The sequence below is a fragment of the Syngnathus typhle genome, linkage group LG2 (assembly GCF_033458585.1).
Source record: "Syngnathus typhle isolate RoL2023-S1 ecotype Sweden linkage group LG2, RoL_Styp_1.0, whole genome shotgun sequence".
NCBI classification, from domain to species: Eukaryota; Metazoa; Chordata; class Actinopteri; order Syngnathiformes; family Syngnathidae; genus Syngnathus; species Syngnathus typhle.
In genome coordinates, this window is record NC_083739.1 from 20,273,047 (window position 1) to 20,290,816 (window position 17,770).

Below are 17,770 nucleotides of genomic sequence, written 5' to 3' on the forward strand. Positions count from 1 at the left end.
GGTGAAGTAGAGACGCTCAGTCCGCGGGTGCGCGACACACCAGCGTGGACGCTTTCCACGCTGCCGCCCACAGACTCTCGTGCACCTGATGTCAACTTCATACGATGGCTGCAACGCGTCACGGTGCGTGATTCATGTCTTCGATGGCAGAATAGCAGACTCCATCTTCTCTGTGACAACCCCACGATGAGGTAGATGCCCGGAGTGAGGCTTTCCCAGGCAAGTGTTTTCACACTCATTTGCGCGCACTGTTGTCGTGAGTAATACTAGAGTGAATTTACCCTTGAAGAGGTTTTCCTCCTAAAATAACTTTGCTTTCTCCTCATTTGCTGCTATTTTAGTTGCCGTGTGCATTCATGTTGCGTTATATGGATCATTGCAAGTGTACCCTTACCATAATCAATAGTGTAGAATTACTTAATGTCTGTACTGACATTGTAATTGATTTGTTGAAAGCGCACCATCACATTTCCAAAAAAACTTCATTTCATGAAACCACGTTTTTCTTATATGCATGATTATCATACTTATTCAAATATGGATTAGCACAGTTGTCCCATTTTTTTTTAATATTTATATAGGGCCATCTTTTCATCTAACTCACCTGGTTTTATTTTTAGTGTAATTGTGCAATTTTTGCATGTCCGTATGTTTGCAGTTTTCATCTCATAATTAATTTTTCCAACGTATCACACAATTGTTACAGCATTACATTGTCAGTCCCATTGGAAAATTATCACAAGAACGTCATAGTAGATTATTATATTTCTATAGCAGATCAGCAGAAAAAATATTACAATATTTCTCTTACGATATGCAGCTAGATCAATTGATTGCCATTGTCATCTTCATATTTAACACATATGACTAGTACAGTGGTTAGCACATCTGCTTCACGGTACTGAGGTTCAGAGTTTCAGTCTGAGTTGTCTTATTCTCCCCCGCCTTGCCTTGGACTTTCATCTTCCAAATACATGCTTTTTATCTCAGTTGTATCTAAATTGTCCTTGGGTCGAAATATGAGTGTCAATGGGTGTTTTGGGGTCAATATGTGCAATGTGATTGGCTGGGGAGCAATTAAGGGAATAGCTCACCTTTAGCCCATAGACAGCTGGGATAGGATCCGGCTACCCTGTGACCTTAATGAGGATTCACCCTGCGTGTTATGATACGGAAACTATTAAGTAGTACGTACATTTGTTTTGTGATGAGCAGCGCGGAGGAGCTGACGGTTAATGAGAGGCCTTCATCGTCACCATGCCCCCAGGGAAGTATGGGATGCAGGAGGAGTGGGAGCGGGACTCCGAGCAAGGCATCAAAATGGACTTCCTCTTGCCCACTGGCATCTATCTCACATTCCCTGTCTCTCACAAGGACACCATCAAGAGCATCAAAACGGTACTGTGAACTCTAAAAACAGTATACTCAGTATACTGCATAATTGATGGCCAACATGTCTATGAAAATCAAACTAGCTGAATCATTGCCAATGTGAACGTCAAGTTTGGATATTTAGAAGCCACATTTCTCCTTGGCTTTTTCGCTGTCAAGCTCTTTATGAATGTGAAAGTGCCGTTTCCATGCCAACCGTTCTGCCACCTCAGACAGTGTGATTTAGATTTGTTTTGTAATGATACTCTTGGAAGCTTTTAAGTTAATTAAGAAATGACGCTCAGGTTGTTTTTGTTTTTATTTTGAAGTGCTCCAGAATTTTCAGAGTCAGAAAGTTATTTATCAAGTTTTCTTTGTAGTGTTTTAATTCGATATTGTCAGACTTATAGGCAAAAACATGTTCACTCTTTATTTTCTTCTGCATCTTCTAACAGTGTGCAAATTCCTCTGCATTTTATATCCTAATATACTAAACTGGCTCTGAGTCCAAAAAAGTATTGGTCTGACATTTTCGATGAACTCATAAGGACAGAAAAGGAATTGCTGCCAGTGGACCCCATTCCATTTCCCTCATATACTTTAAGTTACTATCAAAATATACAACAATGTGTAAAGTGAATTTCTTCTTGAGGGATTCAATTATGTACATACGATGATACTATATATATGAAATCAAAAACAGAGAGAGTACTAGGACTTTATCAAAACGTTTTCCACGATTAATGTGAATGAAAACCTGTACAACACAATTGGAAATTTGGGGGCTTTTTAGTTCTTTCTTTGTTTCAAGAAGGGAAGTAAAAATAACTAACCGTAATAATGTGGTTGCACAAGCGTTGGAATGTGGCTGTGTTCAGAATGAACCAATCACATTCAAACTCACGGTAAATAGGAGTCAATACATACCCGCCACAGTTTAAAGGACCGATTGGTGGTATTACATTTCAGCTGTTTCCCACACATTATTTGCTTTCTTGCAAAAGCCTGCAGGTTTCTAGTTTTGTAGCTGCAGGCATTTCCCACACATTTTTTTGCTTTCTTGCAGAAACCTGCAGGTTTTGTACTAGTAAGATGGCTGAAACTGAGATTGATTTGATATCATATCATATATTATTTACCTGAGAGATTTGTTTCAACTTTTTTTCAGATGGTTTGGGAAAAGGCCAGAGGGGAGGCACTGTTCACGGCCCTGGGTCAGCCAGATGCATATGTCTTCACTTGCATCAAGCGGACGGGCGAGAGGGAGGAGCTGGAGGAGGAGTCAAGGCGTATAAGTGACGTGCAGCCCTTCATGGGTGTTTTGCGACTGGTGGCCAGGGAGGGTGACCGCGTTGAGAAACTCACCAATAGCCAAATCAGCTTTTTGATTGGCAAAGGTTTGAAAAATTCCCTTTCGATACCCATCACCAGGTAGCTCCTTTTTGTAGCGAATTCTTGCTATCCAGTGCAAAGCATATACCTCATCTCCAGTATTGTTTTTACTGGCAAAGTTAATGTGCACACATTGTCAGCTGCTCTCGGCCACAGCTCACAGCCAGACACTCACACAGATCCACTTGGCCGACGTCACATGATACCCTATGAGGCCTTCTGTCAAAAGCACACATCAAACACGCAGTTACCCTTTTATATGCTTGAGTGGAATTCCAGGTCTGACAATGGTAGTTAGGGTTATTTTTACCTTCCCCAAAGCTAGAATAAAATCGAAAACAATAGACTAAGCCTTTATGGGGTCTACAATCTTTTTTATATACATATTATTTTATATATACATATTTAGATATTTCTTTATATACATATTTGATTAGGAACGGCAACAACAACAACAGCCAGCACTATGTGGCAAAATATTTGTGTACATTGGGGTTGAGGAGTCTGTCAAGGAAGGAAATGCTGAGTGCTTTGATTGTGTCCCGCATTGGGTGGGAGTCACAGAGCTGACTGTCCTTATCAAACTGTCCACTTTGCTCCTGTCAGCAGCTGAGATGCTGCAAGTCCAGCAGACCTCTGCTTGGAAAATTTAAAAAAAAAGCATGCTGTTTAATGTAGACTTTATAATAGTTTGTCATGTTTGTATATGTGTTTTTTATTGAAAAAGTGAAACAAACCTAAATTACAGGATTGATTTGGAAGTTTCTTGCTCCGCACACTTCATTTGAAAGTCAGACAGTGCTTCACCAGCGTTTGTCGTTTTCAGGTCTGCATGAATTTGAGGCCCAAAAGAACCATGAGGTGAGCGAGTTTCGGACCAAGATAAGAGCGTTCTGTGAGGAGAAGGCTCAACAGCGGCAGGCATCGCCATGGCAACAGTGGATTACATACATGTTCCCGTGTGACCTGGAGCCATGCTGCTCTCTGCCGATGTGTGGAAAGTCACAAAACACCAAGATGTTCATCAACATCAAGTTTGAGGCTTGTGATGTGAGTTCATATTGAATGTGTCTACATAGTGAAGACATGATGGGGTCACAAGGTAGGGACGCCTGAGGGTGTTTATAGGGAAAGCAGGTTTTCGAGGAAATGTGAGCAGCTATACAAGCCCCCTCCCACACCACAAACTTCACTATGAAACTCTTCAAAATCTCAATGAAGAGTATGATGCAAACGTTAATGTGTGCTAGGAGAGCTTCATGGTGCAGCAGGAACCGCAGGACCTGCCACTGGCTCTGATAAGGAGTGCCCTGAAGAAGAAGGCCACTGTCTTTCGCTCGCTGCGTCAAGAGCCCGAGGATTACACCTTGCAGGTCAACGGCAGGTGGGAGTTCATCTATGGAAAACACCCCTTGTGCCAATTTAAAGTAAGTTTTTAATTAATTTATTTATGTATGGCTTTCACTTGAAATACTTTCCAAATTCAAATGAAGTAAACCAAATTCATTTCACGCTAATGTAGGAAATTGGCCTGAAAATAGTATGCAGTTAACACTTTGGATTGTACTAAGACTAGCATCTCTGGTTTCCATAGCTGTAGGAAAACTAAAAATTTATTTTCGCCCAGCTTGTTCCACGGCTGTCAAGTAGTAGAATAAGGGCAAACTCGAGTTCTTTGACCATGCCCCATTCTAGGTTTGGTTGGAAGCACAGGCCATTGATGCTACCTGCAGGCCTAAGTCATATCAGTCCAGCTAGCAGCACTGCAGGAAGCAACTGCATCCATTCAATCCCTAACAAGATTTGGGCTGCATTAATCTAGACAGAAAACAAACAGCCTCCCAAACAGAAGGTTAACTGATCTTAAGGAGCACTGACATAAAAACATGCAAGAAGTAGTTATTTCCAAATTGTGTGAGTTGTCTTTTTATCCAAGACAAAAAGAAATAAGAGCACAAAAGACGTGCATGCAAGCTGGGGTTTTTTTTCATTAAAATTTTTCCGATAACCATTGGAGCGATGGTTCTTGAGCTTGTTGGAGGTATTGAACTCCACGGGTTTCATATGTGCATTCACTGAACCCCTCTAGTGAAAAATAATTTTTATTTTTTTTTAAATTCAAGACGTTTTTTAGTGGCGCACAAAATAAACCGTGCACCTTGCCCCCCCCCCTATCAAGAACTACGGCCCAATTAGTATGATCCTTGCATGTGTTTTCAGGATGCTGGACTTCTGGGTAACTACTTTGGTAATCTTATCTGGCAGTACAAATGGAAAAAAGTACAACCACAAGCTGCCGATTGGTTAATAATATACGTAGGTTGCATTTGGAAATTAGTGGGAGGGGAGCATGCTCTGCCTGTTTGAACACGAGTGCAAACAGGAGAATTTTAAGACAAACTTATTATTGTGCTTCTTTTTTTTTTTTATATCACCATGCATCTTTCTCCAATCCCTTAATGCAAAGTCACATCTTTTCATGTCTTTTCTTTATGCCAGTATATTTTCTCCTGTTTGAGAACTGGCCAAAACCCTCATCTCACCGTGGTGCACCACTCCACCATCAGCAAGTACCAAGAGGAGCATGGGATGATGTGTAGTCAGATGTGCAAGAGTCGGTCTTTGTCCAGACCGCCTCCTCTGCCTGTCAAGAAGGTAAGAGGTCAGCAGGCATTTTGCATCTTTCACAAACACTCGTCTCTCTCTCTTCCGGCCATCGTCACAGTTGTTCCACTGGGACATTGCGGACTTTGGCACACTTGAAACGTGATGAGCGTCACAATGTAAATAATTGACATTTCATGTCTTGGTTTGACTGTGGATGTAGGCACTGGAGAGCAGGAAGTGGACAAAGTGTGACCCCTGTTCTAGCATTTATATTATCAAGAGCCTTGCATTAATTTCTGCTTATCTTATTTGGGAATTGGTTGATAATTGGTTTATTGTAGGCGGCTCGGTGGCGCACTGGGTAGCACGTCCGCCTCACAGTTAGGAGGGTTCGGGTTCGATTCCACCTCCGGCCCTCTCTGTGTAGAGTTTGCATGTTCTCCCCATGTCCGCGTGGGTGTTCTCCGGGCACTCCGGTTTCCTCCCACATCCCAAAAACATGCCAGGTAGGCCAACTGAGCACTCCAAATTGCCCCTAGGTGCGAGGGCGGATGGTTGTTCGTCTCTGTGTGCCCTGCGATTGGCTGGCAACCGGTTCAGGGTGTCCCCTGCCTACTGCCCGATGACCGCTGGGATAGGCTCCAGCACGCCCGCGACCCCTGTGGGGACAAAGCGGTACAGAAAATGGACGGATGAGTTATTGTAATTGAACTAAAATTAAATCAGCAAAGTGAGATTTTACATATACAGTGAAGTTAACATTCATTACTAATATTGAATAATTGGTTGATTCATTGTAAATATTTTTAAAAATATTTTGTTAAAATACTCAATTTGACATTAATTAATTAGTTAATTATATATGTTGTAAATTAATCAATTCAGACATTTGATCAAAATAGGCTATTTTACTTATACAGTACATTTACCATTCATTAAACGTCATTTAATAATTGGTTGATTATAAATCTAATTAATTATAAAATTTAAAATGAAGATGATTTTTTTTTAATTAAACACATTTACAGACACATTCTAACTTGTTTTGCCTCATCAACAAATGGCTCATGTGTTTTAAAATTTAAATGTGGCCCTTAAGTACAAAGGTTTGCTGTTGTTTTTTATATAACAATAAACTACTGTACTATATATGTAATGTTCTAATATGCTTTATTTATCCATCCATCTTTTTTACCACTTGTCCACACTTTATTCATTTGGTTTTATTCTAAATTCTCTTTCAACAACAGTGTTATAAATCACTCATTTGCAGTTAATTATCTAAGTTTACATTATAAAATGTGAACACAAGCAGGCAGAGTTCTGCCTCATCGGCTAGTAAAGTAAATTTGCGTGTGCCAGTCATTTGGCTTTTTGAATGGCAAACTAGGGCATGACAAGTACAGGAAGCTAGCCAGACACGCAGGAAGGAAACGACTCCAACAACAGCATTAAAAGGATTCCTTAGAATCCTAATGATGCATTTTATCTGGTCAAATTCATTTCACTTTCCCACCAAAAGGCACAGCAAAACAAAAGCACCACATAGAGTTCTTCTGTTTTTCCTACTATATTCTACCTAACATGCATTTTGTTACTTGCAACTTTTGAAATATTGCTCAATAGGAAAGTGTAGCAACATGACGTGCGTGTTTTCTATGCAATATAAATGTACACACTGTAGACGTGTGAGGGAATAAATGTCCTTTCTCCTGACTCGCTCATGCAGCAGAACACAACCTCTTTGTGGTCCATCCATGAACCATTCTACATCCACCTGCTGCAGGGCAGCCGAGTCAATGCCGATGAAGGAATGAAGGTATTGTGTGTATGAGTGGATTTCCCAACCACTTTGTCTTCTCAATGTCTCAATTTCACTTGTACTTAAAGACCCTTATGCATATATATAGCTATATGACATGGTTGGGGACTGGGGGAGATACATTGGTTCTGACCACACGCTTCCCATAATTCATCATAGCGGTTGGTTAATGTTTAAAAACAGGAAGTGGGGAGGGCCTATCTCTGTTTTTGTACATGCCTCATTCTGGGTTGTAGATTCTGAGAAAACCCTCCCCCTCTCTCTTTCGTTTCTATTGTTGATTCATTTAGAGGGCACACATCTTGTTTGCTGAAAAATGAAACCCTTTTACTTCTTTGTATTCCCAGACGCAATACACGTAGGGAATCCTGTCAATGAGTGACTGTGTGTCGTCATATTGCACACTAACCATGTTTAGGTTGCTTTGACATGTGTAAATGCACTTCCAGCTGCTGCCTCATGACTCACGGTAAATGTGTCCCGTCACATAATGATCCGTCATGTCAGTTGTTGGCAGGCAGATGCATGAAAACACGCCCCTAGGGGAGATGAGACACTCTTATATTTAGGCAATACAGACATGGGCTATCTTGATTTGGCAAAGGGCAGGACATGAATATTGGCTCCAGTGGTTGTGTATTGAAAGGAAATGCAAAGCATACACCCTTTGACTCATCGCCTGAGTGACACAGGAAACGCTTAATCATCTCGTCAAGCATGTAAATCATCAACTGTCACTCAAGCTTCCACCCTGTATGTCATGTCCCCGTCCTCTAACTGTGGTGGGCATTTTGCTTTCAAAATGTCACGTGTCACATATACTAGTTACCGGTACATTATGTTCCTGACTGAACTGGAATGTTTGTGACATGAATTTTGTTTACCTAAACACTTGTGGAATTGTAGTGTAATGTCGTTGGCCTTTAACAAGATAATAACAAAACGATGCTTAACAAATGGGGCGGCAGGGTAGAGCATTGGTTAGTAGGTCCGCCTCACAATTCAGAGGTGCAATGTTTGATTCCAGCTTCGGTCTTCCTGTCCTGTGTGACGTTCGCATGTCCTCTCCGTGCCTGCATGGGTTTCCTCAAAATCAAATACCTATTAGTATCACCGCAGTTTATGAAGGTGTATGAGTGAGGTGCTTAAAAAAATATATATATATATATATATCATCGCCGATGCCTTTTATATGGCCAATAAGTGGGCCTAACGTCTGGCCATTGCACGCAAAATTGTAACGGGTACTATATTACCAGCGTCTGATGAGTAATGGTCTGAATTACAGTCAGATGTTCTTATTACATTACTTTTGTCTACCCCTCACTCGCTATGTGTTTTCATGCCCCCACCAGCTTGTGGTTCAGGCTGGCCTCTTTCATGGCAGTGAGCTGCTCTGCAAGGTGGTGACCAGCTCCGAGGTGGCAGTGTGCTCTGAGCCGTCATGGGACGAAAAGGTGGAGTTTGATATCAATGTGGAGGACCTGCCTCGCATGAGCCGCCTGTGCTTTGCCCTCTATGCCGTCTTCGACAAGGCCAAAAAGCCCAGAGGGACCAGAAAGAAAAATAAGAAAGCGGTAAGTTGTGATGAGTGTGTGAGTACATTTAGATGAGCGTGTGTAGTGTGAAGTCATGTTTATGCTGTGGGTGTGTGCACATGTCAATTGTGTGTTCAGTGGGCAGGCTGCGGTTCGTACTCCATCTGCTTCAGCTCTTTTATCTGTGCACGACTCTGAGGAAGTTGGTCAATGTTTTCAAGGAATACTAAATTTGTTTTCACACCGTTTAGTTTCTGTGGCACCCCCGCCTGCTGTGGTGTTTACAACTGACAACTTCCCTTGTTTTATGGACCTGAGTCACGCGGTGATAAAACTAAAGTACGAAACAATGTGTTTCTTGAAAATGTCAGTGCTATGAATCAGCAAATGGCAAATACGCATCAGTAATATCTGGAACCAGTGTTGCCACAGTTACCTTAAATGGCCCACCACATGTTCAGTAAAGTGTGACAACAGTATGTGCCTCACAAACATGGTAACAGTAATGGACTCAGGTCGCCTCACTTCTGCTTTCTGGCAGACTTCTCTCTTCTGTTGCTTGGAAGAGAAGTCTCGCAGACGTGTGCCAAAAAGGCCAACGGAAGTAAAGCACATGGCACATGAATTTTCAACAAAATAGAGTATTTCGGTATCTGTGTTTTTGTAGGATTGTCCAATAGCCTGGGGGAACACCATGGTGTTTGACTACAAGGACCAGCTGAAAACCGATGAAGTTCTTTTGTCCACATGGCCATCTGTTCCTGGTACTTACAGCAATCTACTGCAATTTTATGCTGTCAAAGTTCGAGATAGAATCTTCCATGTTCTCCGGCTTCATGACAAAAACATGCACGTTAGCTTCAACGAAGACTCTTGAATTGTCCATACGTGTGAATGTGAGTTTGAGCCTTTTGCCTGTCTGTCAGTTGGGATGGGCTCCATCTCACCCACACTGCATACGCTAGAGAAAAAGAATGGATGGATGGAAATAATGTCAAATATTTGTTTATCCCATGTTTATATATTTTTAAAAAAAAAATTGTCAGGCTCAGACTATTGCCATAAAAAGCATATTTAACCGTACAACCAATGATCTATGTAACTGTCATACAAGTTAACCACTTAAATACAACTAGCATAAAAAAAAAAAAAAAGAGGATTCTGACAATCATACTGTAAGAGGGAACGTGAAGATTATTAAAGTGCAATACTGACACCTGGTGTTATTTTATAGGTTGAGGTGTTGCTGAGATATGGCTAGTATAACATCTGACTTGTGTGCCAAGCGTAAGAGCAATACTGTAATGTTTACGTGCGTAATGTTTTAGCGACTAGATGTTCAGCATCCATCTAATGGTAACTAATTGGGAAAACAGACAGACAAACACTATTCACACTCACTTACACACATCTGGACAATTGAGAGCAGGGTTGGCCAACCTTTTTTGACCCAAGATCAACTTTTCAATGCACTCATTAGGACACGTTCAAACACATCACACGTGTGTAATTCTTCCCACAGATGACAAAAGTGACCTGTTGAATCCGATGGGAACAGTTGAGAAGAATCCCAATGTTGATAGTGCAGCCGGGCTTCTCATTCGCTTCCCGAACATCAGGCCCCATCCTCTTTACTATCCTCCGCTGGACAAGGTGCGCATTATCAAAAACACTTGACATTTGACTTCAAATATATTTCATTCAGTCAATTAAATTGACTCTCCTTCCAGATAAATATTATGGAGACAAACGGCGATGGAGCTGTCGCAACAAAAGAAGAGGTTAGCATCACTATATTTCCTTTTATTGTAGCTCACATTGATATGATGTGGAAATCGTCATCCTTTATTTATTCTTATTTTGCTCTCTGCAGAACATCAAGCTGAAAGAAATAATGGACAACAAAAACTACACCGAATTCTTTGAAGACGAGAAGGAGCTGTTGTGGAAGCTCCGCACGGAAGTCAGAGAGCATTATCCCGAAAGTCTTTCCAAGCTGCTCCTCATCACCAAGTGGAATAAAAGAGAGGATGTGATCCAGGTACCCTTGTTATGTAATTCAACAAAACCGCAGTTTAATAAGTGAAAATCTGTTGACAGATTAGAACAAACAAATAATCCTCCTTGGTGGAGCTAATAATCAACATGCAATGTGACTGTTAGATGGTGGGTCTTCTGAGAAGCTGGCCAGAGCTTCCTGCTATCCTTGCTTTAGAGCTCTTAGATTACAGTTTTCCAGATCCTGCGGTCCGTTCTTTCACCATCCGATGCCTCAGAAAGCTCAGGTAGTCAAATCCGTGTTCATATGTGTTGCTCCTCTTTCATGGATGTAGAACATGTTTGCGAAACTCATTCTCTGCCCGCAGCGATGATGAGCTACTGCAGTATTTAATCCAGCTGGTCCAGGTCCTTAAGTATGAGTCCTATCTAGACTGTGACCTGACAACGTTTCTGCTGGAGAGGGCCTTATTCAACAGGAGGATCGGGCACTTTCTCTTTTGGCATCTCAGGTGAGGCACGGCGCAGCAGCAAACAGAAACAACATGAGTGTCTCATCTTGATGACTGAACATTGTCTTGAATTTAGGTCAGAGATCCACGTGCCCTCTGTCAGCTTAAGGTTTGGCCTGATTCTTGAGGCCTACTGCAGGGGCAACATCCACCACATCAAGCTCTTAACCAAACAGGTACTCCACTTGTTGTTTATGCATCTGCAAAAGCAATGAGAGCACGCAAACGCTCTGAAAAATCACTGAGTGAATAACATTGCTGCCAAAGATACAGAACTTGAGAAAATGCACAAACAGACAAAGTCAATGTCTAAACATTCAAACGTCTTGATTTTATCCATTTCCCATGTACAGAATGAGGCTCAGGGCAAAATGAAGGTCCTCAGTGACTTTGTCAAATCAGGTCCCCAGAAGATGAATGCTGAGGACCTGAAGCTGTTCATCAGAAAGGAGTCAGACGCTTTGTCCAACCTACTGTCACCGCTCAACCCCAGCATCGTCCTCGCTGAGATCTGGTTAGAGTCGCAGACACCCACGCACACACACACGCACGCACAGACACACACACTCACACACATTCTAACTCTTGTTGGAGTTTGTAGGTGCACCGAATGTACTATACTACTATAATACAGCTCTGCAGAGTATTCATACGTCATGTTTATTCATACAAATAATTACCTCGTTAAAACCAGTCAATAAGATTTAGCCATCGACAGTATGATTACATTGAACCCAAATTACAAATAATGCAACGTGGCTTTAGCAAAGTGATTGACTGGCAACTCATCCATTGTGTCTCGTCGGCTGCCTTTCGCTCAGAGTTTCTGTAACTGGTCAAGTAGATTCTGCTTTATGGACGTCTCCGCCATTCACTGTGCACTCAGTGAACAACGCAATATCTGCGTCGTCATTTAAAACTTTATGCGCTCATAACTGGTTTCTGTTCCAGTGTAGACAAGTGCCGATTTATGGACTCAAAGATGAAACCACTCTGGTTTATGTATAAGACTCCCTGGACTCAAGGAGACATGATGGGCATCATCTTCAAAAATGGCGATGGTGAGTTTACACACACGCATGCACGCACACACAAACATTGGATTATATTACAATTAAGAAGAACAAAGAATTAAATTATTCCACTCCCTCATTGTGCAGATCTTCGACAAGACATGTTAACCCTCCAGATGATTCAGCTCATGGAGAATTTGTGGAAGAAAGAAGGACTGGATCTCCGGTAGGGATCAAGAGGTGTTATTTATTGTCATGGCCAGCATCCCCTGGAAGGACTGTAGTGATCGGAGTCTGTCTTTTGAGAACAGAATGATCCCATATGGCTGCTTATCCACTGGGAACAAGATGGGCTTTATCGAGGTGGTGAAGAGCTCAGACACCATCGCCAATATCCAACGAAACAACAGCAACAGTGCCGCAACTGCTGCCTTTAACAAGGACGCCCTGCTCAACTGGCTCAAATCTAAGAATCCAGAGTGAGTATCCAGAAAATTACAAAAAATACATTTTGAAATAAACACATTCTAAGGGCTCAAAACTACAAGGAACCCTTGCAGCTATTATGATCAATATGCAGCATTAGGGGCCCAAATATTATTAAATCCTTGATGCCGCTTTTGCCTGTGAACATGCACCGTGCAAAAAACAAATCCCATGTTTCCAAGATGGAAATGTCTCTTGTTTTTAGCAACAGGCTCATTCTCCATGTTTTTCCCCCTTCACCAGAGACAAACTGGAACAAGCAATCGAGGAGTTTACGCTGTCTTGTGCTGGCTACTGCGTAGCAACTTACGTTTTGGGCATCGGGGACCGTCACAATGACAATATCATGATCAGGGAAACTGGACAGGTGAGCGACACATGATGTACAGTAAGGCATGATATCTGTCACAAGGTGGCGTGGCTGCATTCTTTAGTGTGGAGCCACCTTCCACAAACTTTCACGGAAAGGCTTTTAGTCGATTGTTGCTCACAGACAATCTTGTTGAAACTCCTGAGCATTTCTCCAGTTATGTGAATGGTCTACTGTTCTTTAGTTGTTTCACATAGATTTTGGACATTTCCTGGGCAATTTCAAACGGAAACTGGGCATCAACAGAGAGCGTGTGCCTTTTATTTTGACATACGACTTTGTCCATGTGATCCAACAAGGACGGACGAACAACAGTGAGAAGTTTGAGAGGTATAATTTAATTTTTTTTAATCCACAAGGGGTTCTGTGTTTTGTGACAGAATATTGTGCCATTGTTGTCAGGTTCAGGGAATACTGCGAGCGGGCATATAAAATTCTGTGTCGGAATGGGACACTGTTTGTCAACCTCTTTGCGATGATGAAGGCAGCAGGACTGCCTGAACTCTCTTCCTTCAAGGATATTCAGTACCTAAAGGTTTGCACAAATGATCCCAGTCACTTGTCTTATAATTACATTATGACATGTTTTGTTGTTTCCCCAACAGGACTCTTTAGCTTTGGGCAAATCAGAGGAAGAAGCGCTGAAGAATTTCAAAGTAAAGTTCAATGAGGCTCTACGAGAAAGCTGGAAGACCAAAGTCAACTGGATGATGCACTCTCTGGCCAAAGATAACAGACCATAAAGTATACCCAGGCGAAACTAAAATGACAATCTTACAAACAGAAAAGGCAAGCGATCACAATGGGACATTTTACAAATGGTGTTCGATGATTGTTTACAATTGTTTGCCTCCATTGTGTGAAATAATAGGCAACCAAGGACACTGAAATAATGGTTGGAATCAGAGATGAATCATCCTCAACTTTGCACTATACAAAGTACGCTGTCTTTTTTGGACTAGAGTAAGGATACGATCAGATTTAGTTGTATTTTATTTAATGTTAAACATTTGTACAAACATATTTTTGAAGGTGTTTTACTGCTGTTTAAGTTCATATGCAGTGTGTTGCTTTTTCAGTGCCACTAGTTGGGAAGATTTGATAATGGTGTTTAATTGATTCATTCAAGAGTAAGGCCTTTAGTTTGTGTGAATCAGATTGTGTTGCACTGTGTAAAACTTTGTTTAAAAAGTTAGAAAGTTTATTAGTATTATTACTGAATGTATTTTCTATTCATTGGTGCCACGGACAGAGATTAGACTGATGAGACATGTTGAAGTGCACAGCAAAGAAACATACACTCGCATCATTTCATCAACTATGAAAGGATGCAACTTTTGAGTATATTTTAATGCGATGCAGTATTCTTTGTCTGATTGCGCATTTCTTGATTTCTGATAATGAAGTCGCATTTTGACCGTATTTCTATGAGAGATGTGACAGATTCCAGTCATTCCAGAGATTGTCTTTGCTGACCAACATTTTCCTGTTTGACTGATGTTTGTAACCCTCTGCAGAATCTCGCCTTTTCTTTTTGCACTACATTGTTTCATTCCATTGAATTTTTATATTGCTTTATGTGCTTTGGATGGATGGATGGATGGATGGATGGATGGATGGATGGATGGATGGATGGATGGATGGATGGATGGATGGATGGATGGATGGATGGATGGATGGATGGATGGATGGATGGATGGATGGATGGATACCCCTAATTGCTGATGATGTCATGGTAACTCATCTGCCTTCGGTGCAGTGTGCAAGGCTTCAGTTCCCCCCTGCTCAGTGATGGTGGCAATGTGAGTTTTTGCCATGTGATTGAGTGGCGACCTGTCTAGGGTATATTCCTCCCAGAGGCAGATGGGAAAGGGTCCATCTCCCAGCAATTCTGTGTACAGAATAAGCAATATAGAAAATGGATGGACGAACACATTTCAATTCCTCTCAACTTAATGCACCCATCTCATTTGTGTTTATATTGCTAGCTATTCATCTAATTAAGGAGGACCAATACGGTTTCATTGCTATCGTGCTTATCCACATTAGGGTTGCGGGAGCCTCGCCAAGCTGAATTTGGGTGAAAGGCAGAACTGGTTCCCAATCAGTCACAGGGTCTATTTAGACAAACAAGCATTCACACCTATGGATAATGTAGCATCTTTGATGAACCTAAGAAGGATGCGTTGTAAAATGCGAAAGGAGTCCAATGTCGCTAGTGAAACAGACGAAGTCCACACGAGAAACCCGGAACCAAAATTCATCTAAGAATTGTGATGCAGGCGTCCTAACCACTTATACCACTGTGTTGTTTGGGCGTAAAAAAAAGACATCTGTGAAGCCTCTTCCGGGGTGACCATGCTTTTTCAAATCGAGACCTATTTCTTTGGTACTGATTGAATACTATGAAGGTCAGACAGCTTAATTAACACTTCCAAGACACCAAAGTTACTCAAATGACCTTATATGATGTTATTATTAATAATAGCTGATATTTGTCTGTGTGGAGACTGATGTTAATAATTTCACGCAATTGTTATCAGTAATTTATACTCTGAACATCTAAATGTAGTTAAAGTTTTATGAAAAAGAAAACAGTAACATTTGGGAAACATGTTCAAATCTGTTCATAATTCACCCTCTCTTAGGAGAAACAAATGCCGTGAATGTCAAGAGAGTCATTTGTTTGTGTATTTATTCATTCAGTCATTTATTCATTTGGGGGCTGTGTATTCAAGGGATTTAATCGGGGGCCCGTGCGGTATGGGCAGGGCTGGCTACACAGCGCCCCAAGTGGCTAAGAGCGGCGTTACACAGCAGCAGGAGCGCTGCGTTGAGCCGCTGTGGGCCGACAGGAGGGATGTGACCCCGGAACAGGACGACACACTCCATTCAAACACAGCGCACAAGAAAGAAAAGCTGGACCAGGAGGGGTAAGATCACCATTGGTCCTTCCTATACATGATCGTCGGGTGTTTTCCAAACCGCTGGCTTCCTAGCCCTCGCGCAGAGTAGCGGCACCTGGTTGGCGTTCGCACCCAAAGGAACTTCTGCATTCAAGGCTTTTGTCTCCGGCGTGCTAGCCAGTTAGCTTGGCACCTTAGCATTGGCTACTTTACTCTGGGTAGTGCGCATTAAGTGGTACCGCTCCGTGTCTAGTAAACAAATAAACGTTTAGTCATACCCAAACGCTAGTCGATGCCATGATCGGGAGAACATGTTAAAAATGTTGACCGAAATGTTCCCTTGCATGCTAGCGGCAGCGCTGCTACAGTTTGAACGTCCCGCAACATGAACGCTTGAACCCATCACTGTAATTAGCTTTTTCTCTTTTAAAGAAAAACGCGTTTAATTTGTATTTCGTGTAGATGTACGAGTAAAACGCGTGACATTGTGAAAGGAACTGTCAGTCAAAAGTAATGTCTATCCAGCATCAACAATAAAGTTGGATTCATTCATTCGTATCTATAACTATATAATACCAATGTTTCCCGACCTTTACCGATTCATCGCCTCACAGTAGATCACTGGCTTTATTTCAGCTCAATGGATCATGTACATTTAAACTCTATAAGGAGTACACTTACTTTACTCTTGTGTGTTCATGTTTTTCCAACCACAAATGCACGTCAATTGCTTTTCCTGTGTGACTCCGCTAATGGCTCAACTCCTTCTCGGCATTTCTATTTTGGGATCATGCCTGCATGGATGCATTGTGCCACCCTGTCTCAGAGTGTTCGCTTTCTGCATGTGAGGTTGCCGACAGCCATTTATGTATTGAAGCTGGCATCCTTTCAGGAGCATTGGGGAGAGCGGCGGGCCGATGGGGTCAAGTGCTGCGACCTCCTCCTGGCAACGAACGGCTGTTCTCATGTGCCGCAATATGTCAACCTCACTCTGTACATCAGCCTCACTGAATGGCTTGTGGAGGCCCAATTCTGTTATTTTGGCAAGTGATTATTATTACGTATTTATTTAGTTGACCATAGTTGTTTATCAGTTGCCTGTGAACTGCAGATCAGCTCACAGCCTCCTGCTTGGCTTGGCACATTCTTTTGACACCCTGTCAACATTACCGGGCCATACAGTATCCTCCTGTGGTCTGTCACATTGGCTCGAAAACTGCATCTGCCCTTTCGTGACTCGATGCAACTTGTTCAACATAATTACAATTTCCTTCATCGGCTTCAGGTGACCATCTTGGCCTGTGCGATGTACCCGAACGGTTATTTGTTACAGATTATTTGATTAATCGATGGGATCAACTATAGAATAGATTCTAAAAATATTTGATCACGACAGCCCGTATTCCATTCTGTGGCTGACATCTCTGCACGTTGCTCATGGCGTTTTCCCCTTGCACAGAGATCATATTCTCAAGTCAGAATTTGATTCTGTGCCTTGACGTGCACACGTTTGAAATCTTTCAGCCTAAACCCCCAGGGAGCAACTTAAAGGCTGCAGCTTCTGTTGCGGTTCCTTTGAGCATGAACTCTGGGAGAAACTCATTAGGACTGATCCTGCATCTACTCCACCAGTGAGACGACACATCAGATTTGTTTTCAGTCCCTATTCATTCCCTACTCTAGTGCAATTATCAACATCAACTGCAGAGCCCATGTTGCGAATTAAAACATCTACCAACCCATGTAAACTGTCTC

General features: G+C 41.9%; 2 protein-coding genes and 1 long non-coding RNA gene across 4 annotated transcripts in view; 2 read left to right on the plus strand and 1 right to left on the minus strand.

The window, feature by feature from the left end:
* On the plus strand, nt 1-14,540 carry pik3cd (phosphatidylinositol-4,5-bisphosphate 3-kinase, catalytic subunit delta). Of its 2 annotated transcripts, none has more exons than XM_061299151.1 (23): nt 1-219; nt 1,216-1,398; nt 2,540-2,768; nt 3,590-3,813; nt 4,014-4,190; nt 5,263-5,418; nt 7,100-7,189; nt 8,548-8,769; nt 9,398-9,494; nt 10,253-10,383; nt 10,461-10,511; nt 10,604-10,771; nt 10,894-11,015; nt 11,097-11,240; nt 11,317-11,416; nt 11,594-11,754; nt 12,192-12,301; nt 12,401-12,479; nt 12,565-12,732; nt 12,983-13,106; nt 13,294-13,439; nt 13,512-13,644; nt 13,715-14,540. In XM_061299151.1, the coding sequence occupies exons 2-23, from the start codon at nt 1,258-1,260 to the stop codon at nt 13,850-13,852; spliced, it is 3,111 nt and encodes a 1,036-aa protein (XP_061155135.1). In that variant the 5' UTR covers nt 1-219; nt 1,216-1,257; the 3' UTR covers nt 13,853-14,540. The 2 variants fall into 2 exon arrangements, with proteins under 2 accessions (XP_061155135.1, XP_061155143.1); XM_061299159.1 differs by having other exon boundaries at nt 7,103-7,189.
* LOC133168009 (uncharacterized) lies at nt 14,197-16,783 on the minus strand. Its single transcript, XR_009718137.1, has 2 exons — nt 16,697-16,783; nt 14,197-15,000 (listed from the first exon to the last, which is right to left on the minus strand). It is a non-coding gene; the product is annotated as an uncharacterized LOC133168009 (long non-coding RNA).
* The window catches only part of ctnnbip1 (catenin, beta interacting protein 1), a 14,313-nt gene continuing 12,424 nt past the window's right edge, over nt 15,882-17,770 (plus strand). Inside the window, exon 1 of the mRNA XM_061299195.1 lies at nt 15,882-16,042. The gene's annotated coding sequence lies outside the window, so the exon portion shown is untranslated. The remainder of the gene's footprint in view (nt 16,043-17,770) is intronic.

Bases quoted from the DNA above. Each gene is read 5' to 3' on its own strand.
- pik3cd (XM_061299151.1), top strand. From the start codon at position 1,258: ATGCCCCCAGGGAAGTATGGGATGCAGGAGGAGTGGGAGCGGGACTCC. The intron at 9,495-10,252 runs GTACTTACAGCA...TTCTTCCCACAG, and splicing joins CACATGGCCATCTGTTCCTG to ATGACAAAAGTGACCTGTTG. The intron at 11,241-11,316 runs GTGAGGCACGGC...TCTTGAATTTAG, and splicing joins TTTCTCTTTTGGCATCTCAG to GTCAGAGATCCACGTGCCCT.